This window comes from Carcharodon carcharias, chromosome 6, assembly GCF_017639515.1.
Source record: "Carcharodon carcharias isolate sCarCar2 chromosome 6, sCarCar2.pri, whole genome shotgun sequence".
In the NCBI taxonomy this organism is placed as follows: domain Eukaryota; kingdom Metazoa; phylum Chordata; class Chondrichthyes; order Lamniformes; family Lamnidae; genus Carcharodon; species Carcharodon carcharias.
In genome coordinates this window covers 37,795,716-37,822,892 of record NC_054472.1, presented here as the reverse complement: position 1 = coordinate 37,822,892, position 27,177 = coordinate 37,795,716, and the positions used below count along the sequence as shown (strand labels likewise).

General features: G+C 41.8%; 1 protein-coding gene across 1 annotated transcript; it reads right to left on the bottom strand.

The window, feature by feature from the left end:
- Positions 1–348: 348 nt before the first annotated feature.
- Positions 349–26,615, bottom strand: LOC121279180 (dendritic cell-specific transmembrane protein). Its single transcript, XM_041190182.1, has 4 exons — positions 26,504–26,615; positions 9,537–10,599; positions 4,789–5,121; positions 349–661 (listed from the first exon to the last, which is right to left on the bottom strand). Exons 2-4 carry the CDS (start codon positions 10,563–10,565, stop codon positions 590–592), a joined length of 1,434 nt encoding a protein of 477 aa, XP_041046116.1. The 5' UTR covers positions 10,566–10,599; positions 26,504–26,615; the 3' UTR covers positions 349–589.
- Between the last annotated feature and the right edge of the window lie 562 nt (positions 26,616–27,177).

The following is a 27,177-nucleotide window of genomic DNA, read 5'->3' as shown; positions in this document are numbered from 1 at the left end:
TGATATGTTGTGTGACCTTCTATAGACTATATAAACTGTGAATTTACTCTTCACCTCTTTGCTCTGATGAAAATGATCCCAGCAACTCTGGTCTCCCACATAACTGAAATCCCTTCCCTGTTATCATTCTGATATTTCATTAATATTTCAAAAAGTTTTACTCCAGCTTCTCCTGCACTGATTGTCAATAATTGAACACAATTGTGAAACAGAATTCAAATAAACCCAAGTTATCTGGTTCACTAATGCCCTTTAGGGAAGGAAATCTGCCATCCTTACCTGGTCTGGCCTACATGTGACTCCAGACCCACAGCAATGTGGTTCACTTTTAAATGCCCTCTGCACAAGGGTAACTAGGAACGGGCAATAAATGCTGTCATAGCCAGCGACACCCACATCCCACAAATGAATGAAAATAAGTTATAGAAAGTAGTTCATTTTGCTTGTGGCATTAATACATTTCTTTGGTTTACTGTACAGTATTGACTACAATAACTGGACGTATATATCAGATGAAGGGCTGCCTAATACAACAGCTGATTTGCTGCCAAATATATGATCTATCTTTATTCAAAGCACAATACGTAATTCAGAGTTCTGGTAATGTATCAGTAATGTTTTTCCTTTGCTTCATTCTGAAGATGGGAAACCAAAAAGAGACCTGTAGGAGTTACAAAGTAGAAAGGTGAAGGATAAAGTATTTGCTTTTATTCAAATTTTTTTAATAAAACCAAATGGTCCCATTGCACCTTGGTAGGACTGAAGGGCCAGGAACTGGTCCACAACACAGTGGCCAGGTCCCAACATAAGGGATTGCCCCTCATCTGTTGGGCGTCAGAGCCTCCACTAATATGGCTATTGGAGTAAAAGAGAATAGAACTGTGGGTATTGTCTCCCTGCATCATGAATTCTCACTTTTCCAAGCCTCCACTGATGTGTAGCATCGGTGAGAACGAGTGTACCAATGGTTGTGAAAGGTATTATTTAACTGCAAGACTTTCTTCCTTTGGAAAATGTAATTGGGCTCAAGTTCCACTTCAGAGAGCTGAGCACAAAATCTAGACTGATATTTTAATGCTATACTGAGGAAATGTTACAATATCTATTTGATTTAGTTTGTAAATGTCCCCATTTACTCTCTCAGACATAAAAGATGAGCATGTGGGGGCCACCTATGTGACTAGTCTGGTAAATGCAGAGGCCCCTCTGAGGTGGGTGGAGTGGTGATGGTGGGAGGAGCCAGGTAGATGCCTAACTCGTTTGGTTTCAATATAGCTCCAATGTGGAAACAGATCAGTAAGTATACTGGTTAGATTGGGTGGAGGGGGTTAGAAGCCACTCATGATACCAGCCATCTCAGGGATACTTTAATCCTTCTCCCTTTTTATCCATTTATTTCCCTCTCTATGTTTCTCCTATTGCTTGTTTATTGACCACTTGTCCCTGTCTCTGTCTGTGAATACTGCACATTGGTACCTCTTGTCCAACATTCAGTCCCAGATGAGCCAATTAAATATTGGGCAAACTGAAATTTACTCTTGACATTTTGTTGCATGATGAATGTAAAAATTCTGTGTTTCAATGTTTATGACTTTTGGTACTTATTTTACAGGGTGTCTCATAATACTCCACATTGTGCCCTGCGGCACTGGGAAAAGAGACAACGTGTGGGCACAGTGAGTGAGCAAAAATGGACGATAAGAATAAGAGTAGAGAAAGCATGGGAAGAGTCATGGCTGAGGTCTTCAGCAGCTGAAGGGCAGAGGTAGCAGCAAACCTGAGATGGAAGCTGGGAAGGGGGTTGGAATGGTGGTGAAGGAATGGAATTTGCATGGGGGTTGAAGATGGTGGCTTTAGTTTTCCCAATGTTCAGTTGGTTCATCTAGGGCTGAATATCAGAGAAGAAGTCTGACAACGTAGAAGCATTGGAGGGATCGAGAAAGGTGCTGAAGAGATAGAGCTGGGATTCCAAATGGAACATGACCCCAAGGTCATGATTTGAAGGAAGGACACAATTGGTTGGGGGTTGGGTGCTGTGGCCCAGGGTGGACAGGAGGTTTTCTGGCACTCCACTCTAGGGAATAGAGTTTGCAGGCTTCATCTGCAGTGTCAGTTTCTGCTCAAATCTGGCTGGAAGAATGACATGGCTGGTGGTTGGGAGAAGAATTTTGGCTTGCAGGGATTCCCCACACAAGCCTGTGTTCAAAGCATCAGTGGAGTTTGATTCCAATGCTCACAAGGCCAGATTTCCATCCTCTATTCTTGTTAAGCTTCAGCTCATCCAAAACCTTGCTGGTCCCATACTATTCCACACCATACCCTACTCACCATCAGCCCTATCCATATTGACATAAATTGGCTCCCGGTCCTTCAACATTCTTTTCATGGCCTCTTCCCTCCCTATTTTTGTAATCCTCTACATACTACCCATTAATGATATCATCCGAAAACAGTATTAGTTTTCACGTGCATGCTGATGCCTAGACACACCACCACCTCTCTCAAGGCCTTCACTGTTGCAAAATTATTTGACTGCTTATCCAACATTCAAGGCTGGATGAGCAGAAATTTATTCCAATTAAACACTGGGAAGATCAAAGCACTATCTCCAGTCCATGCTACAATCTCTGCTCCCTTGCTACTGACTCCATCTCTCTCCCTAGTGACTGAGGCTGAACCAGACTGTTCATTTTGAGATTAAAAATGAACTTTCAACCACATACCTGTGCCATCACTAACTGCCTTTTTCCACCTTCGTAACCTCTGCCTCAGCTCATCTGCTGCTTAAACTGTCATCCACACCTTTGTTACCTCTAGGTTTGACTATTCCAATGCTCTGCTAGTCAGCCTCCCTCAATTTGTCTTGAGTAAACATGAGGTCATCCAAAACTCTGCTGCCTCTGTCTTAATTCGCACCAAGTCCCATTCACGCATCACCTCTGTGCTTGCTGACCTACACTGGCATCCAGATAAGCAATGCCTTGTTTTTTAAATTCTCACCTTTATTTTTAAATCCCTCCATGATCTCAGCCCTCCCTATCTCTCAAATTCCCTCATCCTTCGGAGACATTTGCACTCATCTAATCCTGGCCTCTTCAGCGTCCCTGATTTTAATTGATCCACCACTGCCTTTGGCTGCCTTGCCTCTAAGCTCTGGAATTCTTTCCCTAAACCTCATTGTTATCAACCACACTTTCCTCTTTTAAGACACACCTTAAAACCTACTTCTTTAACCAAGCCTTTGTCCATCTGCCCTAATATTGCTTTAAGTGGCTCTGTAAAACTTTGCTTGATAATGATTCTATGAAACACCTTGGGAGGTTTATACATTGAAGGTGCTATGTAAATACAGCTTGTGTTGTTGTTGTCAGATTCTCCAGTATTCCAACCCTCCGAAAACTCTGGCCTGTTGTGTATCCTGAAAATCCTTTGCCCCACCGTTGATTACTGAGTCCTCAGCTGCGTGGATTATAATCTCTGGAATTTTCTCAATAAATCACACCACCTCACTATTGTCCCTTTAAGACCCCTCTTAAAACATTACCGCCCCCCCTGCCCTCTTTGACTTGGAGCTATATTTAATATTCTTCTATTGATGGGTTTGAAGAAAGGAGTCACATTAAATCCAGTGGGCAGCTACCCATCCACCCTGCCCCCACCACAATTATATCAGCAGCAGTTGTTGTGTTGGGCCCTTAGTTGGTCTGCCAGTGGGCCAATTGAGGCCCTTAAGTGGGCAATTAATCCAGCCACCGCCAACATCCAACCAGTGGCAGGAGAGGTTCATGCCAAACGAACAAGCCAGTAGGCTTCTCTGCATAGGCTAGTGATGGACAGGGTAGATCCCTCCTTAACTGGCCCACCTAGGCCCATCAGGGGGCCACCCAAAGTGTAACACTCCCAGGCTGCCCTCCCACTATATCCTCGCAAACCCCAACTCTCAAACATTTTCAAAGTTCTGATCCATTGCATCTTGCCTCCTCATTGCCCAAGTACCGTACCAGTGGTGGCCACCACTCCCACTGATGATACCAGCACAACAAGAGCTACTGGCTTCTGATTTGCTGGCAACTCTGAGGCTGGACTTCCTGTTACTGAGGGATCCCATCTGTCAGCCTATTAATGGACAATTGGTTGTTAATGACTGTGGAGCAGCTATTCTTCCCCTGGGTGGGCTTCCACTCGACTTTTTAGCCAGGGAAACACAAACCATGGTACCCCATATAATTCAGCCCTTGGTGTCACTTGTTAGCTGATTATGCCTTTGTGAAGCATTTTGGGACAGAAATCGAAGTCATTGTTCTTGTCAGCTGCACGATGGGGGGTGATGGAGAAGGTATTAAATGTTCTATCATTTACACCACGGCTCTTGGACTTGGGAGGTGCAGAACAGCTAATATTGGCTCTCATGGATGCTGGATGAAGACAAGATTGTTATTTGATGGAGATGCACTCCGCAGTTAAATAGCATGATTACACACTGTCTAAACTCATATGGGAATGGCAGTTTGGATAGAAGGTTCATAAATGTAATCATACCTCAGTATGCATTAGTGGGAGTGAAATTTGTCTTTATTGGTCATGCCAAAATTAAATTGACAGCAGTCCCTGATAACTTTACTGGAAAAGAAGTCTTTGGGAGAGCGAGAAATTCATGAAGGGGTATAAATAATGTTAAAAAGATCTCCCGATATAGTTGGCATGGCAAGTATATAAAAGTTTACATTGAGCATGTTACTTTCAAATAAGCTTATCAGCAGTTTTAAAAAAATATAATTGATTCCTTACCCTATTAGCTGTGAAGTTCACTACTTCATCTTTATTCATTAATTTGACCCAGGATCTTTTCTGTAATATTTTTTCATGCAGAAACTCTATTCGTCTCTTCTCCATCTCAGCATAAAATGATGATAAAACCAGTACTTTCAATATTGTAAATTTTGCAGAGAGTAAAGTGAGCAGCAATAAGGCAGCAATTAGTGCAACAAGCGGAATCCATATTTTCTCTATCGACCGAGTCGGTTGAGCAATGCAGACCCTTTTAGACAAATGAGTTTCATATGAAAGTGTTTCTGTGGATTCATGCGTGCTTATAGGAAAATCTATGAATTTGGTCTCTGCCTGTAGAAAACAAAGGGATGAATAAGTAACAGTAACAGGTTTTCAACTCAATCCTTACATAAAAACCAGTACAACCGAGGTAATAAGGAATGCTTAGATAGGGTTTCAGGTTGTCTATTACATTTGACAGTGTTGCAAAAATAACCATTGGTCTACTCATAATCTAATGTAGTCTCTCCTAAAAAGGAGGTATATGGCACAAATGCTTGTTTTATGACCTAGACATAGGCGTAGGTGCCCTGATAAGGGGGATCAAATGGGCAAAAACAAATGGTGCAGGGTGTCATGAGATTGACCCTACAATTCGAGGTCTGTGTAAATGGTTCCTGTATGATTGGATGATGGGATTTTGGTTGTAAGTAAATGATTTGGATTTGATAGTTTTGGATCCATAGTAAAAGTATAAAAATGGACAAGTGTGTGTGTGTGTGTGTGATTCTGCAGTCATCTGGCCTCTATATACACCTGTGTATGCCAGGTCAATTTTATATTTAGATGAAATAATGACAGCAAGAGAAGAGAAGTACTGTACATGACAACATTGACACCTTCGACACAGGGGACATTAGGGAGGTGATCACCATCAAGGGTCCGAGGAAACTGTCCTTGATGCAAGGTAGTTGGGGAGGGGTCTCAAAAAGGGCAGGAGGAGGGATACTTAATGATTCCTTACAGACTTGGAGGAGCACTGCTGCTTCTAAGTTCCCTCCTGTACAATCATATATGGTGCTTCCATTGGCCTCTTTTGGCTGCTCTCTTGAATCTTGCAGGTTTCCTTGACAACCTTGACATTGCTTGGGTCTCCCCACCCCAGTTTTCATGAATATCCTTCTGCTGCACCGATAATGCCATTGGGCCATCAGACATTTAAGGGAGAATTTTTCCTGCCCTAGCAGGTAGCTGGATTAGAGGCAGTGGTGAATTGGGGGTGGTGGGTAAATAGCAGGGAGCTGAGTGTGGAAGGCTCCCCGGCACATTCCTGTCACCGGGGAAATTTCTCAGGAGGTGGATGGGGATGCAGATTGGCTGCCCGCTGAACAGAGTTGGGGATAAAATTTAGATAATACCCCAATTAGGAGCAAGTTAGAGGGTCTACTGGCAGCAGAGCAGCCCACCACCATGTGGGGAGGCTGCCACCTTAATGGAGGCTGCAGGATGCTCAGCAGCCATCAGTCAGAGGCTCCATCACCCAAACAGGGGGCCACCAGCAGCAAAGGCCTCAGGCAGCCCAAACGCTGTGCCAGAGGCGTTTCCCTCCCATCCAAGGGGCCTGACCACTTGGCCCATCTGAACTTTTATTTTAAGTTAATGCCTCCAAGGGTGTCTCCATTTTGGGGCTGCGATTGCTGCGGGCAGCTTTGGGAGCCGGCTACCATCCTTACCGCCACAAGTAGACCTACGAGAAGTACATCTTGGCGAGCTAGTTCATACTGAAAAATGTTTAGCTATACCACCAGTTTAGAAAAATTCAAGGAATCGTTCATATGAATGACTATACCTAGAATACACGGTCTACTTGGAGTTATCAGGTGCTATGTGCAATAGTATCTTAAAGGGCTTCCCACAAAGGAATCTTCCTTTATACATTTGTTGTCACATTTGTGTAAAAAGCAATGATTACACTTCAAGGCTTATTAAATTATTCATCTGACACTTCTCTCATGCCGGTGAGATCCCCCTTTCATGCCCCTGAACTGGAGATGTCACGCATAAAAGCCGAAAATGTGCTGGATGCATAAAAATGTGAGCTCTTGGTGACCTTGGCAATTACTAAGACTGTGGTTAGATGGTTTTGGGCAGCATCCCTATTTCATAATCTACAATTTAACTCAAAACCAAATAGAAAGGGTTGAGGAAAAAGTAGACATAATTATTTTGAAATTGATGTTGGAGAAGGTATGATGCATTTGTCTTTTGGGGCCAAAGCACTGACTTTCACCAACAAATGACAGCAAAGCAACCATGTCTGGTGATGAGCAAGGATCTTATATTGATAATTGCTGTTACAGATTCTAAGCCTGGAGCATTCTATCACCGTAGAATGATACAGAGAGCAAGGACGTTCAACCCATTGTGCCTGTGCTGACACTCTTACTGATGTCTTTCAGATACAACATTAAGCAAAGGCCAGCTTCGTCTCTCAGGTAAAAGATCTCCAGACTCTACTTCTAAGGAGAGCAGGGAAGTTATCCTGATGCTCTTGCCAATTTTTATCCCTTGTTCAAAAGTGCTAAAATCAGATTATCTGGTATTAATCTTATTGTTGTTTGTGGGAACTTGCCCTTGTACAAATTGGCTGCCACATTTTCACATTACAACAGTGAAAGCAATCAAAAAGTACTTCCTTTGCTGAGAGAGATGCTGTGGTCGTGAAAGCGACCATAGGAATAAATTAGGTTTTTTTTTGTTAATGCTATTCAATTAGTCCCAGCCCCTTGTCTTTCCTCCTGTAAAGCCAAGTAAATTTGTTTCTACTACCTTTGAGGCAGTGCAGATCATAGCAACATGATGTGTTTATAGAAAACAAAGTTTCCCCATGTTGTCTTTATTTTGCTTATATATTTCTTTTGCCAAGCAAGTTAAATCTGGTTACCAACCCTTCTGCAGGCGGGCTCAGAGGGAGCAGTTGGGAAGCCAACTGCCGCTCGCGATTGGCTCCGTACTGTGACTTCATGCGGGTGGGCCAATTAAGGCCAGCTCTGCGTGGATTGCGAGAGGCAGCGCTCAGAGCTATCTGTGTGGGCCTGGGGAGGAGGGAGAGCAGGCCTGGTGCACATTTCACGCATGCACATGAAACAGCGCTTCAATCTCCCTGAGGCACAGAGCTGCCTCAGGGAAATTGAAGCACTTTTTAAAAAAATTAATAAAGACAGTAAAAATTTTAAAAAGATGTCCCTTCATGTTACTCTGTCACATGAGATGGTTCATGTTTTTAATTCCAAAATGAAGTTTTTATTTATTATGTATTTGCCTTAGAAAACCTCATCCTGCTTGTGGATGAGGTTTCCTAAAAATGTAAAGGCTGCTTGGCCTTTTCGCCTGCTCACCAACCATAAGGTTGGACGGGCGATGTAAATTTGATTTTAATTAGCTTGTTAATGGCCTTACTAGGCCTTTCAATTATCGGTGGGCACGCACCCAACTCCGGTGAGCCCTTGCCGAATGAAATATTGCGCGATGATGTCGGGACGCATGCCCAATGTTATTGCGTGTCATCTTAAACTCTGGCATGTCGGGCAGACGCCCACACACCAAGCGTAAAATTCTGCCCTTTGACTTTGAACACTCCTGTCAAATCTCTTTATCGTTCCCTGCTTTAAGGAGAACAATCTTGCTGAGCAAACCTGAGGGCGCTAATAGTTACAATAACAAGCAATTTAAGATAATCTGCCAAGCTTGCAATATGGCTCATTTATGTTTGCTAGAAATGATGTACATTCATATGCAATTCTCTGCAAAAAAAAAAAAAACCAATATGTTCAAGCCTTGTGCCTTTTTTGAATTGAGGGTGCTTGAGGAGTGAGCTTTTCTATGATATTATCAGCACTGTTCTCCAAAAATACTCCCAACAGAAATATGCCCAACTTTTCCCATTTGTTTCCCAGAACTAGATCCAACATTGTTCCCTTCTCATTGCGCTAGAAACAGTGATCAAGAAGATTTTCTTTATACATTTCATGAATTCCACCCCCTCTTTGCCCTTTATTCTGTTACTATTCCAGTCCTTATTGGGATAATTTAAGTCCCCCATTATCATTATCCTGGAATTCTTGTATCTTTCTGTAAGCTTCCTGCAAATTTGATTCACTGTCCCCTTCCCACTTCTTCGTGACCTAAAATATGTACTCAGTTGCATGATAGTTCCTTTTATTATTCTGTAGTTTTAACCAAATAGATTCTGCCTTTAACCCCTCAACTATATCATTCCAGCTATAATTATTTTTGATTAATGCTGCTGAGTTTAAGCAATGCTATATAAATCTAATGTGACCAGTGTTTAAACTGTACCAACCCTTCATTATCCTACTTCCTTGGAGTACTGCTCTCAAAGGATTGGTGCTGGGATTTTTCTTCCCCCTTTCCTCTCACTTTTGATGGAACATGCAGAATCAGAAAATCCCATTCAACCTTTCTTCCCCAGTGATAGCTCTTTCATAAAAGAAGCACACACCAAAGCATCACACTGAATTGCACAGTGGGTGTACCTACACCACATGGAATGCAATGGTTCAAGAAGGCAGCTCACCACCACCTTCTCAAGGGCAGTTAGGGGTGGGCAATAAATGCTGGCTTAGCCAGCAATGCCCACATCCCATGAATGAATTTTTTTTAATTATAAAGTGTTGCTATGAAATTTTACTTGCAAATGTTAACCAATAGTGCATTTTTATTTTAAAGAAAATATATATACTTACAGAAAATTCAAAATTCATGGTAATGTTAATTGGAGGCAGATGATCTAGGTGACATCTTACTGAAGAAATAAGCCAGAACAATAGGTAATCCAGCAGTATGATTATTGTCCAAATACATACATTACTGAAGATGGGAGCACAGAATCTTGCCATAGTTTTCCATTCCCTTTCTGATAAACGGAATGCTGGGATCTTTATAAAATATTTCTTCTCTTCTCTGGTTAGTTGGAGCAGATGAGGCTTCCCTTGTTCTTTCTGTCTCTCATCAAACTGCAGGAACTGATTTGTGACATATATGTTTTCAAACTTTATGTTGGTTAAATACCTTTTGACATGGAACCAAGTGAATATTAGGACCAGTAAGATGCCCATTATGAACATTGCACTTTTACAAACTCGGGAAAACGTGCCCAATGTTGAAATGATGTAATTAGCCAAGATCTCCAAGTTAACTCTGGTTGCATTGAGGTTGCTTTTTAACTCACCATCTTCTATTTTGTGTATAAACTTAAAATCATCTACAAATTGTACGAAATTATTTGTTGGTAAGTGCTTGATTTGTTTCTGAATCCAATGTAGAACATGCATGTATTTTGTCAAAAGGTTTCTGATGGATGGAAGCATGTTCTCCATGTTGCATTCTAAACTTTCTACCAATCCTCTTAAATTGTGGAAACTGTTTTGGGCACAATTAAAAAGTACCACACCGGTGCCAGCTGTTATCAGAGCATTGCGGCCTTGTTGTGTTCCACATGAAATAAGGAATATCAGAACGAAGCATCTGAGATACTTTGAAAGAAACAAAGGTCCAGGAATGACGACTGCAAAGGCACCACACAATGCCAGAGTCACCAAAAAGTTGGACTGTAATGCTCGCAAGCACAGGTAAAGGATGCCACTGGCCCCGAGTCCCACAAGAAGACAAAGTGAAATAAGACACAGAATGTTCTTCAAACCAGGCTTTCGTTCTGATGCAAACAGCTCAAAGAGGCCTCCAAAAAACTGAGCACCAATCTTGAGAATGATCATTTTAATTTTGATTACTTTTCCGCAATTGAAGAAACTGAAATAAAATCAGATATTCACAATTTTTACTTGAGGAGCAATGGATGAATGTATGAACATCTTGTTAAATGGGCACTAATTAATCTAGAGCATTGCTAGTATACATGAAGTTCAAAATTAAAGACATTTCCTTCGGATCCCTATCCAGCTATCTGTCATTATAGAGTAAGACAATTGGATTAACCGTTAGCACAAACGGGTCAAGAAATGTTGTTTTGAGTTATGCCTCTCATGCTGTGAAACTAAAGCAAACCCTAATAATTAAAGTAAAAATCCTGCTTAAATATCTCAAATGTAATATTAACGCAATATAAAAAAACATTTAGAAATGAATAAAATAAGCGTAATTATTTTCATTATTTTAACTTGTAAGTTCTGTTCCGTCTTTATTTTTCTATTTCAATTATGACTTGAATCACGCTGGCATTTTTTGGTCCGATTATGCTCTAGCCCCTAGCCCGCTTCATCTGAAGATTGCAGTTGTCCTTCTTCGACAGGCATTATGAAATCTCTATTACCAAAATCCAACTGCAAGAGTTTTTTTTTTGTCAAAACCATTGAATTCCAGATGTCGAAAGTTTAACAAGACCATGTCATTAACACCACCAAGTCAATATTAAATGTAATTTAACATGTTAAACCAGGAACCATTGCTTAAAATTGGACTACATTGAACCCAGGATAGATCAGACTATACACTAAATGGCAACCAGCAAGGAACTGTGGAGAAAGTAGGTGTGGGTGGGGTGGGGGGGGGGGAAATGATCAAGGGGGAAAACATTAGAGTCATACAGCTCAAGGCTGATATCAGGAAGCATTTCTTCAAGAAAAGAGCAGTGGAAATCTGCAACACCCATCTCCCAAACATTATTGAGGATAAGTCAGTTAAATGGCTTCTCCAATTCATATGATGCTAGAATGAAAGCCCTGAAGTTGGGAGTTTCCACTTGGCCTGGAATTTCATCCGAGGCAGGAAATGCAAGCCAGGCCGTTTCGCGATCCCACCTCCTACCCGGCAGTGCCTGCCTATACTATTTTTATGGTGGAGTTGTAGGAATGGGTTGGAATCGGGCACAATGCAGGAATGACAGGCGAACGTTGAGGTAATCAGGTTAGAAGACACATCTCCATTCACTGGGACATTATCTCAGTTCTGAATAGTAGCATAAGGCACCCTAACACCACCACCCCCCAAACAAATCCTCCACCATTTGTATAAAATAAACAAACAACCATTATTAACTGCTCATTATACTGTCAATCAAAACAAAGCCTTGACAGCTATGTCAACAGCCTTTACTGAACTAAATTCATTAGTGGGGTTGGAACTCAGCCATGCATTCATAATGAATTCTATTGCACATCTGTGTAAACTACCCCTGTTGAGCTGAATCCATTAATGAGGCTTGGAGCTCAGCCAAGCATTTGTAATAGGATTCCAAAGCATAACTGTGTCAACAAAGCCTCAAGAACTGAATATATTAAACCCTTTGAAGTAATGTAACATATAGGCCATCTGTTCCATTGCTTCAAAAGTCTTTAATAGATGTTTGTACTGTCAAAGAAAATATTAAATCACAGGGAAATTGACACATTAAAATCTTGATCAATACTGTTGAATGCACTGGATAAAGTACTCTAATGAATTTTCACAATGCTGGTCAATATAATGACCATTTATTTTTTCTAAACAAATTCCTATCATTAATAAGTCCATTAAAATATACTTAAACTTATGATACACAATTACATTATGACATGTGAAGCACCTTTTAAATTTACCTGTCAAAAGGTTCCCAACTCCAGACTAGGCTTTTCCCATGGTTCACAACTCTTCTGAGGTGCCATGAAACACGCTTCCTGCCAAATTGGGCCCGAATCCCTATAAACAGCAAGGGGTCTAAAATGCCCATCCCCACAAATGGAGGAGCCAAGGGCATGATTTAAAAATCCCACATGATAGGAATGAGGGCAGGAATCTGGAAAAGCAGGTCCTGCCATCATTTTTAAATCCCAAGTCCCTCCACTCTGCCACAGATATTGGCATGAAAATCCAGCGGTATTCCAATTTCAGGGCTGCTTTGCTTTTAGAACTTGTAGCCTAATTTCACACAAAACCAATAAATTATCTGCACTACTGCAAGCATTACATTTAAATTGGTTTTGGAATTAAGATATTAAAATAAACCAAATGTGTTATTTTCTCATAATCATTGCAAATTACTACCTAACAATTGCTCAGTGATTGCCTTGGATTCAATAATTCTGCACAAAGTCATCATGCATTTAGCAAACGAACCACCCTGACTTGCACTGATGCCTGCTGCTAGCAAGCAAAGAAGCAAGACAGAAATGGAACTGTCACTAGAACAGTCATGAGAGTAATTGATACCCGAGGATGGTTTTGTTCTCAGACTCGAGATGACAGTTAAGCATCTGTCTCACAATTCATAGTGTTGTCTGGTGAAATAATGGTTTCTGGCATATATTATTGTTTAGGTAATTAATTAATGAATGAATGCTTACAATAATCAGATAAAACAGAGATCAGCCTACAGAGGTAAGCAGATGTTAGTTAGAAACAAGATTAACGACATCAGACATAGATAAACACTTTCATTCTAGTTTGACATGATTTACAGGGGTAAAACAAAATAAGTAGTCTCAAATAGGACCAGCTGCGATTTAAAAAATTATGTAATACCATAGCATAGTAGTTTATGTTAGTGGATTAGTAATCTGGAGAACAGAAATTAAAATTCTACCATGGCAATTTTAGAATTTAACTAGATTTTGAAAAATCTGACAAATGCTGGTATTGATAAAAGTGACAAGGAAGGTGTTGAATTCTCATTAAAAATAACAACTAGTTTACTATTCTCCTTAGGGGATGGTAATTTGCCATTTTTATTTGGTCTGATTTACAGTGACTGCAATCCCACACCAACATGATTGACTTGTAACCGTTCTCTGAAATGACCTAGTAAGCCACTCAGTTGTATCAAAGCACTATCACCACCACATAGTTAAGGCAGCTAGAGATAGGCAATAAATGCTGCTCTTGCCAATGATGCCCACGTCTTAAGAAAAAAAATTTAAAATGATAAATAGTACAGTTTAGGATACATAGGGCGGAATCGTCCCAGGTTTGCTCTAAGTGCAGTAGCGGTCAGGAAAAACACTATTTTACCCGCTGGACGCAATGGCGTTCATACATTGTATCATCCCAATCCTGCCACATTTAATTATGCATTCCCGGGAAACACATTTTCATTCACCTGCCATCACCATCGCCTTGTCACTTCCTCACGCTGGGCGCCATAATAAAAAAAATGCAGCTGTGTGCACACCTCTCAGTCCTTCCAGCCCAGGACTGCTGCATGGAAGACATGGCTTCAAAAGGCAAGAAGACTGCAGCCCACCCGCCAGGCCACCCCCTCCCCAGTTTAACGACGGATCCCTCGAGCACTTTTTGGACTCAGTGGAGGCCCGCCGTGATGTTCCCTACCCCTGCCCTGGCCACTGGAGGGTACAGCAACATCACTAATCCAACATGGGAGGTGGTGGTAGTGGTGGTCAGCGCCAATGCTCTGCAAAAGAGGACAGCCACCCAGTGCTGCAACATGATGAATGGTCTCATCTGTTCTGCCAGGGTAAGTCACTCTTCTCATCACTCTCAACTCCCACACTCACAAACCCATCACACATCCACAGGGATCTCACACCTCAAGGGACAACACCACTCACTGTCCAGGGAAGACGTGGCATAGTTGTATTGTCACTGGGCTGGTATTCCAGAGACCAGCGTAATGCTCTGAGGACCCTGGTTCGAATCCCACAATGGCAGATGGTGAAATTTGAATACAATAAAAACCTGCAATTAAAAGTTTGATGATGACCACCAAACCATTATTAATTGTCACTTAATGTCCTTTAGAGAAGAAAATCTGCTGTCCTTACCTGATCTGGCCTACATATGACTCCAGACCCAAGGCATTGTGGTTGACTCTAAACAAGGGCAATTAGGGATGGGCAATAAATACTGGCCTGGCCAGCAACACCCACATCTCATGAAAGAATTAAAAAAAATACACGCTTACATCTCCATCAGGCTCATATCCTCTGGAGTTCATGTCGTCAACCCATCCATGTTGCAGTTCATCACGCAAACATTCCTCCAGCCAAGAGTATTCCTCCTCCATTGACGAGCTAGAAAGAGCCTGGAAGACCCATCACAGCGCTTACCTACGTATGCTCACGGCGGGCCTCCACTGAATCCAAAAAGTGCTCGAGGGATCCGTCGTTAAACTGGGGAGGGAGTGGCCTGGCGGGTGGGCTGCAGCTCAGCTGCAAGCAGCCGGACCACAAGTGATTCTGGAGGGAGGTGTGTGTCTGTGCGCGCGTGTGATCATCAGGGTCTTGCGGAGCCTCATGCAAGCACTCTCCCATGCATGCAGGTCCTTCTCTTATCACAATCACTTCAATGTCCTGAGGATTTTCAATGCTGCCTGCTGGGGTTCACTTTCAGTTGTCTACCTGAGCTGACCTGTATCTCCGTCCACCCATTGATCACACTCCCATGCAGTACCTGATCTCGCCCAACATGACTCTCATCCCAATTTTGATTTAGACAGCGTTGGTAGTGTTACAGTTTTTCCTTCTCTCCCCCATCCTTTCCCCTCCCCACAGAAACTCATTTCCTTTCCCCCATCACTGTTGATACCCCCCGGCATCACCTTCCACCCTCCCTCCATGACTTACCAGTTGCAATCCTTTTCCTTTGGGGGTGTCAAGGCAAACGTGCACGTTCCCTACCATCCTAAAAATCCCACCCATCCACATTAACCTCCCCAACCTTTTTCTGCCCACCCCCATGGTCTGTATCATCCTCTGAGTCCCCAGCAATCACCCTCGCTGCCCCTTCTCCCACTATCGTCCAACTCTCACCCTCCCACCCTACCGCCTCACTCTGCCCTCAGTCATTCTCACTATCCCCTCATACCATGCCCAATCTCAGTTCGCTCCCAAGGAGGCAGTCATGGACTCATTGGAACTCTCCCTCCTTTGCACGTTTACCTGGACATTTCCCCCTTCCGGATTCCTTCCTCGCTTGAAACTTAACCTCTCTGGACATCTTCCCCCTTTGAACACCTTGCCCCCCATCCTTGTCTCTCCTTCCCCTGGCCCCTGACCTCCCCCCCTTAGTTTTTCCCCCTTCCTGACTCTTTCAGATACCCTTACTTCTCCCGCCATGCTTAGTCCTTCCCCTCTCCGGACTCCTTCCTCCACCCTTACTTCTTCTTCTGCCCTTACTCCTTCCCCCTTCCTTACTCCACTCTTACTCTCCACATTCCTTCCTCCGTCTGCACTCCTTCCTCTCCCAGACCCTTCCCCTCTCCTTACTCCTTCCCTTACACTTCGACCCCCCCTTACTCCTCCTTCCCCAGTTTCTTCTTCTCCCCCATTACCCTCTCCTACCCCTGTACTCTCTCCCAATCTCCACCCTGACATGATTGTTGCCCCCTACCAACCTCACCACCCCCTCTGAAACCTTCCTTCCCACCCCCCACCGCCCCCCCACCTTGCAACCCACCCCCTGACATCTCTTCCTCTCCCAATCGATCCGTTACCTTCCACTCCTACCCTCCAGTATATCTTCCCCTCCCAAACACAGCTGGACCTTCCTCTCCACTCCCTCAACCATCGTCCATTGTGAGCAGACCCTCAACAGTGACTTTTTGTCTTTGGTGAGCTGCTTCACACCAGAGCCATGTTCATGAGAATCCACCCAGCATGCCAAGGATGTTCCTCCAGGTGCCGTTGCTGTCAGGCTCCAGCATCTTCTGCTCCTCAGGTGTCCGCAATGTGAGCAAGGCGCTGGAGGTAAGTCCCAACTTCTGCACATCACATTTCTCAAGACGTGTTCTGCGCCTGCGTGTTTTCCCACTGATGTGGGCGGACGATCCAGTGTGGGGTGGTGATTCTGGTGGTCTGGCCTTATAATGATCTGCTGATGTATTAAAATGAAGTTCCTGACATCCGATGGCAGGAAAGGCACCCCACCCTTGACGGGCAGAGCAGACAATTTCAAATTGGTTTCACAACGTAGCAAAACTGATTTTTGGCCTTCTTGCCATATTGTCCGCTCACACTGCTGAACACGCCCAATGCCAGCGGGTATGGAAAATTATTGGACCAAAATTTAAATAGCATAATATTTTTTGAGATTGATGCATTTTTATATATTTTCAGCTAAGAATTTTTTGAGGTGAATTATGTTCATAAGTTCAAGTAAAACAAGAAATTATGAACTAAAGTGAGACCTGAATCAGATCAGACGGATTCACTTCACTAGTTCAGACACCTTGCCCCTAGCTACTGAGCACTCTGCCATTTATGGATCTGAGCCATATAGAAAAGGAAGATCCCAACTTTAATACCTACTATTTTTTCCAGTTAAGCCAACCTCAACCAAGGTGACCAAATAGTTGTTACAGCTAGCCAGAAAGGCTAACTAATGTGGCTAACAAAGGGAAACTAGATGGCAACAACAATAGCAACTTGCATTTATATATTGCCTTTAAAAGGGTAAAATGTTTCAGAGCACATCGCAGGACTGTTATCACACAACATTTGATACCAGCATCTTTAATTGGTAGAATAAGCTTGAGGAGCTCATAGAAATATAAGAACAGGAGTAGGCCTTTGAGCCACATTAGGCGATGTTAGGAAAGATGACCAAAAGCTTGGTGAAAGAGGTAGATTTTAATGAGTATCTTAATGGAAGAAAAAGAGTTAAAGAAACAGAAAGGTTTAGGAAGGGAACTCCACAGCTCAAGGCCTAGGCTGCTGAAAGCATATTTGCCAATGGTGGAGTGATTAAAACTGAAGATGCGCAAGAGGCCTGAATTGCAGGAGCACAGAGTTGAAGGAGGTTACAGAGATGTGGATGAGTGAGGCTGTGGAGGGAATTTCAAATTTGAGGTATTGCACTAGGAGCCAATGTAGGTCAGCAAGTGTGATGGGTAAATGAAATTTTGTGAGAAATTATGAGCTTTTAATCCCTAAGTAAATTCAGTACCAGAGAGCTGCACTAAATGGTAGTGAGAGTCAGAGACAGGACAATACCACTGTCACACCCATTCTCCATTGCCAGTCTCTTTGCCACTAGGAGCTTTAAATGAATGAATTTATCCCCACAATTTTATCACTCCCTTTGAAAATTATGTAGCTTTAGGTTGAGGACAGGATCTGTCTTCATTGTGATGCTCCCATGCTGGAAGAGTCTGCCAATGTTTGCAGCCAAGGACCCAAGATGAAGAATGGTAATTAATCCAATGCACTGGCAGACTGAGGATGTCTGTTGAGCCATACCCCAGTAACAGCATCTTCAAGAGACAAGTGAATGAATTCTTTAAAAAAAATGTATCACCAAACAATCACCAATGTAGCATTTTGTCAATCTTCATTAAACAATACAACATTTACGATTGGAAGCTGTACAGGGATAAATGCACAGTTATATCTTAAATCCCAGTTACATCTTAAATCCTATTTGTTTAGCTATAATTTGGAATGCTACAAGCACTGCATGTAAAGCCATCTTCCAGCACAAATGTAAAAGTAGTGCTGGTGTATGGAACCAAAGTGGGAGGTATGTATTTTATTTCTGTACAGCAGCCTAGAATAAATTTAATTCATATTGAGTGAAAGTACAATGTTGATGTTTCAACTAATTTACTTGTTGTTGAACCATGGATTTGGGTCTGTGGTGATCCTGCAAACACTGTACAACAAGGATCTTAAGATGGGGAAGGCACATGCCAGAATGAGAAGTTCTTAGAAATTTCAGCTATCACCTTTGGTTCAGCGTCATTGGCCTCTTCTGTAAGAAGATTCTATGCCCCTTATGATCAGGGGCATTACAGCCCCAATATCATATGACAGCATAATAAATAAAGTATTGTATGAATAAACAATATTCTATAATCTTCCACATGCTCTTTCCTGCCTTTCAAATGTGACTTGATTAACACTTGAATGAAATAGACCAATGTAAAGCCAAGGAGCTGGATTATTTTTCAGATTATGTGACTAAATAGATAAGTGAATCCTAACTCATTCCATAAAGGTTTCTGTAACATCGAACAACAAAATATGTTATGCTGTCTTTGTTAGTGAATTGTCTCCCAAACATTCTTTGAATCAATTCCTTTGCTCTGTCCTAATCTTCAATTTTGAGGAACTTCTATTTGTCCCTGAATTTCTTGGAATGTATTTACATAGAAATCACAGTGTTATTTATGTGGGCTTCTGCACTGAAATCTCCTGTGTTTGTTTGGCAACACTGGAATTTAAAAATCTGCATAAAATGAGCACAAAAGCAACATTCCCTATTTACCATGACTTTGCTTAAGTACAGTGCAAGTCCTTGTCGGAAAAACAGTTTAAAAGTTGGAAGAAAATTCTATCAAATTCAGAAATCTCAAGTATGCTGATATCGGGTGACTCCAGGTCATATGGTGTCTAAATATTTTGGTATAAGTCTACACTCGAGCGTTATTCACACAGATCTAGGGGTACAGTTCAGTAGCAGCAGGTGGTTTTGGTGGATGCTTCCTGAAAGTGACGCAAACCAAGGACATTTGCACGTATTGCTGTTTCAGTGGAAATCAGCGTGCGCCAGTTACTTGTATATTCCCTAGTATAAAAAATTGCAACATTGCTTTTGCAATTGAGCTAAAGCTTTCCAGGAAATTGCAGGTCTGTGTTGTGTATAACCATTCACAGATATAGAAGCTATTTACAAAATGAAAGATTTGAGTTGGAATAATTTCCAAGCAGTTTATTATGTATCAAATGTCCTTAGATATATTGACTAACTAACTAATACACCGTGAATTTCCTCCTGATGTATACCCAGCTACACACAGAATCTTGGTGTAAACAAGTCAAACAGCATTAAAAAATTACAGAAATTTGGGCATAAATGAGTTTTGCCCATTTCATGATCATTTTTTTTGAGACACAAAATGGCATTTTACACCTGGTGCTTGAAAACAAAACTTTGTACATTCAATCTGCGTTTGTATCCAGAATAACATCTGGAACAGATGTGACAGGAGGAAAGATTAGCACAAACAAATACAATACTTCCCAGCTCCTTTCATTTCCCTGGACTTTGCATCAATAGATAAATTCTACAGACTCTGAGAAATTTGGCTTCCTCCAAAGCTGGACATGCTGTTGACAATAGGCCATATAGCATAGCAAGGCAAGTGGGGCAGCACAATATATTGCTGACTTTTACCTAGAGCTGTAAACCTGTCCTTGCTGTCAAGTACATGAAATGGGAAGAATCAGCTGAAAAAAGTATAAAAACATACTTTAGAAAGTAAGCAAAGAGGGTTCATGCAAGAATTGATTTTTTCTCCCTTTGTCTATTCCAAAGCTCTTCTAGCTGGTCTCCCACTTTTCCACCCTTTGTAAACTACAGTTCATACAAAGCTCTGCTGCCTGTAGCCTAACTGGCATGAACTCACATTCAATTATCATTGTACTCATTGACCTTCACCGGCCCCCAGTCCTGTAATGCCTCAGATTTGAAATTCTCCTCTGTGATCATACCATTCCGTCACCTCATCCCTCCCCATCCCTGTAAAATATCCAACCCCACAATCCTCCAAGATCTCTGCATTCCTCCAATTCTGGCCTCTTACGCATTATTGATTTCCATCACTTCACCATTGTGGTTGTGCCTTCAACTGCCTAGGCTCTAAGCTCTGGAGTTCCATCTCTTAACTTTCTGTCTCTCTACTTTCCTTCTTTTAAGATACTACATAAAACCTATTTATCTGACCAAGCTTTGGGTCAACTGTGCTCATAACTTTTTATATATCTCCATGTGAAATTTTGTTTGATGGTGGTCTTGTGAAACATGAGTTATTGTTGTGGCCCAATTTCCTCTTCCTAACCCAAAGATTCTGATGTCAAATTTAGCAACCACATTGTCATCCTGGTATAAATTAGTCATTATGGATCTTGTAATTATCACCATTTGGAGAAGTTGTTTAAGGGCTTGTTTCTGATTCTTCCCTTTTTGCCTTTCTCAATTTTCTTTCTTTGAGTTCCTTCCTCTTTTGAAGGCACTGACTCATGTTGGATTACAGTTCACATGTGTGCAATCCAAAAGTGCATTGCCAAAATGCCATTCTTCATGTCATCAAGTAAATACGGCACAGAAGGAGGCCATCTAACCCAATGCCATTGAGTCCATGCCAGCTCACTATAGCACAATTCAGTGAGTCCCATTTCCTCATTTTATCCCAATAACCTTCTTCATTTCCCATCCAATTTCTTTTTGAAATCATTGATCACCACTATTTCCAACATCCTCGGAGGCAGTAAGTTTCACACTGTGTAAACAAGTTTTTCCTGACATTCCACTGTGCCTCTTGCCCAAAATATTAAATCTGTTTCTCTTTGTCTTATATCATCAGCTAATGGGAACAGCTTGTCTTTGTCTACTTTACGTAAACCTGTCATAATCTTATACACATCTATATCAAATTTCTCCTCAAACTCCTTTGCTCCAAGTAGAACAACCCCAGGTTCTTCAACCCAACTTTGTAGCTAATATCCCCCATTCCTGGAACCATTCTGGTAAATCTCCTCTGCACTTTCTCAAGGGCCTGCACATCCTTCCAAACTTGTCGTGACTAGAACTGGACACAATGTTCTAGTTGTGGCCTAATTATAAAGTTTCAGCATAACTTCCCTGTTTTGGTACTCAATATATCTATTTATGAAGCCTGAGATCCCATTCACTTTGCAACTCTTTCAATATGTCCTGTCACATTCAAAGATCTATGCATATGATTTCCTGGGTCCCTCTGTCCCTCTTTAGGACTGAGCCACTAAGTATAAAAGCACTTGTACTAGCACTGATCCTTAAGGAAAGCCACTGTCTGCAATCCTCCAGTCTGAAAAACAACCATTTACCACAGCTCTCAGTTTTCTATCCTTTAACATTTTTTTTACCCAAGTTACTATTTCTTTTCTAGTGGTATCCAGCACTCTGTCTCATTATTGCTCCTTATTCCTCTTCTCTACTTCTTTATGATGTTGCCCATCCCTAGCCAATTTAGTTTAAACCCTCCCCCACCTCATTAGTGAACTTCCCTGTGAGGGTATTAGTCCCAACCCTGTTAAGGTACAACCTGATCCTTATGAATAGGTGCCTCCTGCCCCAGAACTGATCCCAATGTCCCATTCATCTGAAGCCATCCATCCTGCACCAGGCCTCAAGCCATGCATTGATCCTCCCTATCTTCCTGTTTTTCCTTTCATTGGCGTGTGGCACTGTGAGCAATCCAGAGATTGCTACCTTAAAGATCCTACATTTTAGCATTCTCCCTAGCTCCTCATATGTGATTCTATTGTACCAAGATGTACATCAAGAACTATTGGATCATGATCAAGAATAGGAACTTTAGTTACATTCTTTTTCCCCTCCCTCTGAGGCCAATTTTAGTGTAGTCACCAAAGCAGATCTGAGATTGACCCTGGGGTCTTTTGATCCCTGCGGTTCAGTATTACATTAATTGTTGAAATTACCCAATGAGCCATCAGGTGGGCTCTCTTTATTTTTATAGCCAGCTCAATTTTTTTCCCAATTGTCTACAAATCTTTCTATGACAGTGGTAACCAAGGACTGCCAATTCAGCATTCAATAGTGCAAACATAGCGAACAAAATGTTTTATGTTAAAGATGTTTGGGCTTTGAAACTGGGTATCATTTCTACATTTCCTAAGATCGTAAACCAGATCAGTGATGTAACTGCATCTGGTTTCAATGTTAGGATTTCTATTTTTGATTGAAACAAATGTTACTTTGGTTTAGTATAGTGCAAAGATTATAGGCTTCACTAATTGGCAATTGGCCTACAGGCTTTTTAACTCCTGTGGAGTTTTGTCTTTGTCAATTTATATTATGAACGCAATTTGCTCAAATGTATTGTAAGTGATACATTATGGGTTAGGGCAGTAGTACTCATGGCGAAGCTCTGAGGCCATTTGTGACCTACATCTGCCCCACCATATATCGCCCTTGGCTCCCTTGAAGCTGTGATGCCTTTAGGCCTTCATTCACAGCTTTATCCAAAGTGACACGCACAGTGTCTCTCTCATGCCGAGCCGCAAAATATAGCAAGGAAATATTACTCATAAATGAGGGTCTCTCAGGTTTGGTAGAGCATGTGAGACAGCCTTATTCAAATAAATATTTAAAAGACATATTGGTCTTTTATCTTTATGCATTTTGTTTCTCTTCTGATGGGACAGTGTCTGGTTCCCACTTCCCAGAAATGCATGATTTAAATCATCTGGAAGAAACATAGGTGTAAATTCATATCCTGTTGCTCCCAATGCAGCATACATCTGATGGGTTGGGGGCACTCAGCAGAAACTTAGTGCGCTGCATTGGATAAGAATGTATAAGCTTGGTAAATTAGTAAACCAGTATTCAGAGTTTTACTTATATGTGGTTAATATAATAACCTGACAGAAAAACCTGGTTCCGTTGCTGCCCTGTTTTTGGTGCTACAGGTACCAATTTGGCCCAAACCTGGCATCCACACCATGTGCACATATTTCTAGTGTAGACAATGGTAGATGCCATTTTGGTGAAGGCATTAAACATGGGCAGTGGAAGCATGCAGTATAATTGTAGATTGTGATGTCAATCAATGGGTAACGCTGAGTTAACTGTAGTGGTGCATTTTTCAACCTCCAAGCTCCAACTAATGCTTTCTCTTAACTTCAAACAGCTGAACATTTGTTAGCAGCAGGCAGGACCCTCCCAGCCACATCAGTGCTTAAAGATATCATCAACTGCATTCAGGTTAGTTGCTGTTGATGCTAAGTTAGAGTTCTTGATGGCTTGTACTGTTATTTAAAGTTACAGGCAGCGGTGTTGCATGCAGTGAAAGTCTTGGCATTTCACTTCAAGGGTTCTGCTCAGACCATTTGCTCCCAATCATGGGTGCCGTAGCTACCATCACTTTGACCTACAGCATTCCAGGGAGGCTGAGCAACACAGAGGAAGATAAGCAGTTCAAAGAGGGAAGAGGGGGAGGAGGGGAGAAGGACTCTCAATGGGACGCCATAGCCACCCAGGTCTTCAGGGAGCAATTCTCCTATCTCAACCTAAACAAGATGTGAAATGCCTCCACTCACAAAGACACAAATATGCCACCAGTTGCAGACTGAGAATGACACTGTCAGTAACTATGAAGGTGACCATGAACATGCACTTCTTCATGTTGCGCTCCTTTCAAGCTGGAGCAGGGAACATTGTAAACACATAGTTTGCTGTTCACTATGGCATAAGGAAGGTGACTGATGCACTGTATGCAAAAAGAGGGGAACACATTTGAGTTTTCACTCCAGAGAGAGGCAGGTGGAACGTGCACGTTCTTCACCAAGAGACTGGGCTTCCCCAAGCTGTAGCGTCATTGAGTGCACCATGTTGCTTTGAATTTGCATTCGGCATTCCCCAAAGATGTATCCCAACTGCATAGGGTTTCATTCGTTCTATATATAGCTGATGTATGACCATATTCAGCACATCATGGAGGTCACTGCCTAATCATGATGCATTTATTCTGTGCCAGTCCACTATGCCATCAGCATGTGAGCCATCACGATAAACCAGAGAGTGGCTACTGGACAACAAGGGTTATCCACTCTCCACCTGGGTTTATAACCAATACACATATGGGCTGAACACATACACCAAGAGTAAATGCTGCCACACAAAATGTTATTGAGCAGGCCACTGGGGTACTGTGGCAAAGCATCCAATGCTGGAATGTTCTGGAGGAGCCCTGTAGTATTCTCCAGAGTGCCACAATTCATCACTGTCTGCTGCATACTGCACAACCTTGCTCTGATTAGGGGACAGTCCTTGCAACCAGGTATACGGTGAACAGCCGAGGAGGAGGAAGGGTGGAAGCAACTGACACATTATCTTTCTGGCTGTGCATCTGCTCATCTGACAATGGTGCCAGTGAATGCAACCTCAATTCCCATTGAGCAACTGTTCCACAGCACAGCAGAACTTAACCATTGCGGCAGAACTTGTGTGAAACCGTGCCCTCCTGCAAGCCGATATCTGTTTTTTACCTAATAATTGGCTTTGTGTAATTCAAAATTTTTGTTTATGTCGCTTTCAAACATAACATGGAATTCAAAAGTATTATAATTAATTTTTTCCCAGAGAATTTTTTAATACAAGGTTACTAATTAAACTCCTTGCACAGTACTACATCTAAAATAACTTTCTCTGTAGTTGGTTCCACAATTTATTGTTGTTCCAGGAAACTATTGTGAAAGCATTCTACAAATTAATCTTCCAAACCATTTTTGCCAATTTGATTTGTTCAGTCTATATGAAGATTAAAGTGGCATTGCCTTTGTTACAAGCTCCCATTATTCCTTGCTTAATGTTGTGTCCAACAGTGTAACTACTATTAGGGGGCCTATGAACTACTCCCACCAACGTTTTCTGACCCTTGTTATACCTTACCTCTACTCATATTGATTCTACTTCATGATCTTCTGATCCAAGATCCTTTGTGACTACTGTCCTTATGTCACCTTTACTATCAGGACTACGCCTCTTTTTCCATTGGTTTGTCTTTTTGAAATGTTCTATACCCTGGAATATTTATTTCCTAGCCTTGAACACTTTGTAATCATGTTTCTGTAATGGTGATTAGATCTAAACCATTTACCTCTATTTGTGCCTGTTTATCTTATTGTGAATGCTTCACGCATTCACAGAAAGAGCTTTTAATTTTTTTTGTAACTACTAATCTTTGCGTGGACCTTATTTATTGATGCGCTATTACTGTTAAACTTTCTGTCTCTTCTTACGATGAGGTGGGGTGGGGAAGTAAAGGGGCAGGTGTTCTGATGAAGAGTCATACAGACTCGAAACGTCAACTGTGTTCCTCTCTGCAGATGCTGTCAGACCTGCTGAGATTTTCCAGCAATTTTTGTTTTTGTTTCAGATTTCCAGCATCTGCAGTATTTTGCTTTTATTATAATTCTCTTTTCTTGTTGACCTTATGACAATTGGCCCGTGGCTATTCTAACAACCCAGAGATTTATTACCTTCTGCATTTTAATTTGTACCCTAATTTCTCAAACTGTCTGAGCAGAACATCATTCCTAGTTCTACCTATGTCAGTGTTTCCCACGTGGACCATGACAATTGGGCTCATTCCAAGTTCATCTCGAGCCATGAGGAGACATCTTTAACCCTGGCACTGGGCAAGCAACACAACCTTAGGAGCTCCTGGTTGTGGCTCCAAAGAACAGTATCTATCCCTCTGACTATACTGTCCCCTAACACAACCACATTTCTTTCACTCCCCCCCCTTGAATGGTACCTTCCACTATGCTGCTTTGTCAGTTTGCCAATCCATCCAACAGTCCTTGTTTGCATCCACACAGAAGCAAGTAGTTCATATTTGCTGGTCAAGGGCCAAGGCTCCTCTATCGCTACCTAATGGTTTCCCACACTTGCCTAATATGCAGTCACACCCTCCAGTCTCTGACCATTGACCAACACTAAAGTTTTACTTAACCCTTCAGTGCTTTCAACTCTCCCTCTCTAATTCAGGAGTTTTGAGCCCAAGTTGTTCAAGCTGCAGGCATTCGGTTGTCCGGGAGTGCAATGCTATCCAGAATCTTCCAGGTGTTGCCATCACGGCACACCACCTGCCCGGCCATGTCTGTCTAACCTAATTTAATTGCTTTACTTTAATAAATTTGTAATAAGATAAGTAATTGCAAGTTACAATGTCCTAGATTGGAAACAAGAGAAAAACACTCACCAGCAACTGGAGGTGAAATAAAAAAAAATAAAAAGCAGCGCCTCCTTCTCCCTCTGTGCCGGATTCCCACTTGCACCAAATTCTTGACTTCAGAACTTGTTAAACAAAGCACTTCCTTCCCCAATTGCACTGTGCCTAGAAAATACTCTACTAATATAGAGAGCTTATGACTCACAGTGAAGATACAACTGTTACATCAGCGATCTGCTACAGTAATAATACATATTCAAACAACCATTCCCAGCTGATTGAGAGTTAATTGCCAATGCCTTGGAGAGACAGTTTGTTAACTAGTTAACTAGGTTCTGTTAATTAGTATTTTTACACTTCAACCTTTTCAATGCCTTTCTTAATTCTTTCAGGTTTTAATACAAAATCACTGAAAAAAAAGAGGAAAAGTATCTCACTCATTAACCACAGAGGACCCAGATTTCTTGAATATTTTGTCTAATTTTTTTGCAGCTGGCATATAACAACTAAAACAACAACAACGTATACTTATATGGTGCCATTAAAGGATTGAAGCCTCCCAAGGCGCTTCACGGGAGTATTAGACACCGAGCCACGTACAGGTCAGGTGACCAAAAGCTTGGTCAAAAAGGAAGGTTTTAAGGAGTGTCTTAAAGGAAGAAAGTGAGGTAAATAGGCTGAGAGATGTATGGAGGGAATTCCAG

What these genes read in the sequence shown, in the direction of transcription:
- LOC121279180 (XM_041190182.1), bottom strand. Translation starts at nt 10,565, where the DNA reads ATGATCATTCTCAAGATTGGTGCTCAGTTTTTTGGAGGCCTCTTTGAG. An exon ending in CCATGAATTTTGAATTTTCT is followed by an intron (nt 5,122 to 9,536) that starts GTAAGTATATAT and finishes TGTTTTCTACAG; the next exon opens with GCAGAGACCAAATTCATAGA. An exon ending in TGAACTTCACAGCTAATAGG is followed by an intron (nt 662 to 4,788) that starts GTAAGGAATCAA and finishes TAACTCCTACAG; the next exon opens with GTCTCTTTTTGGTTTCCCAT.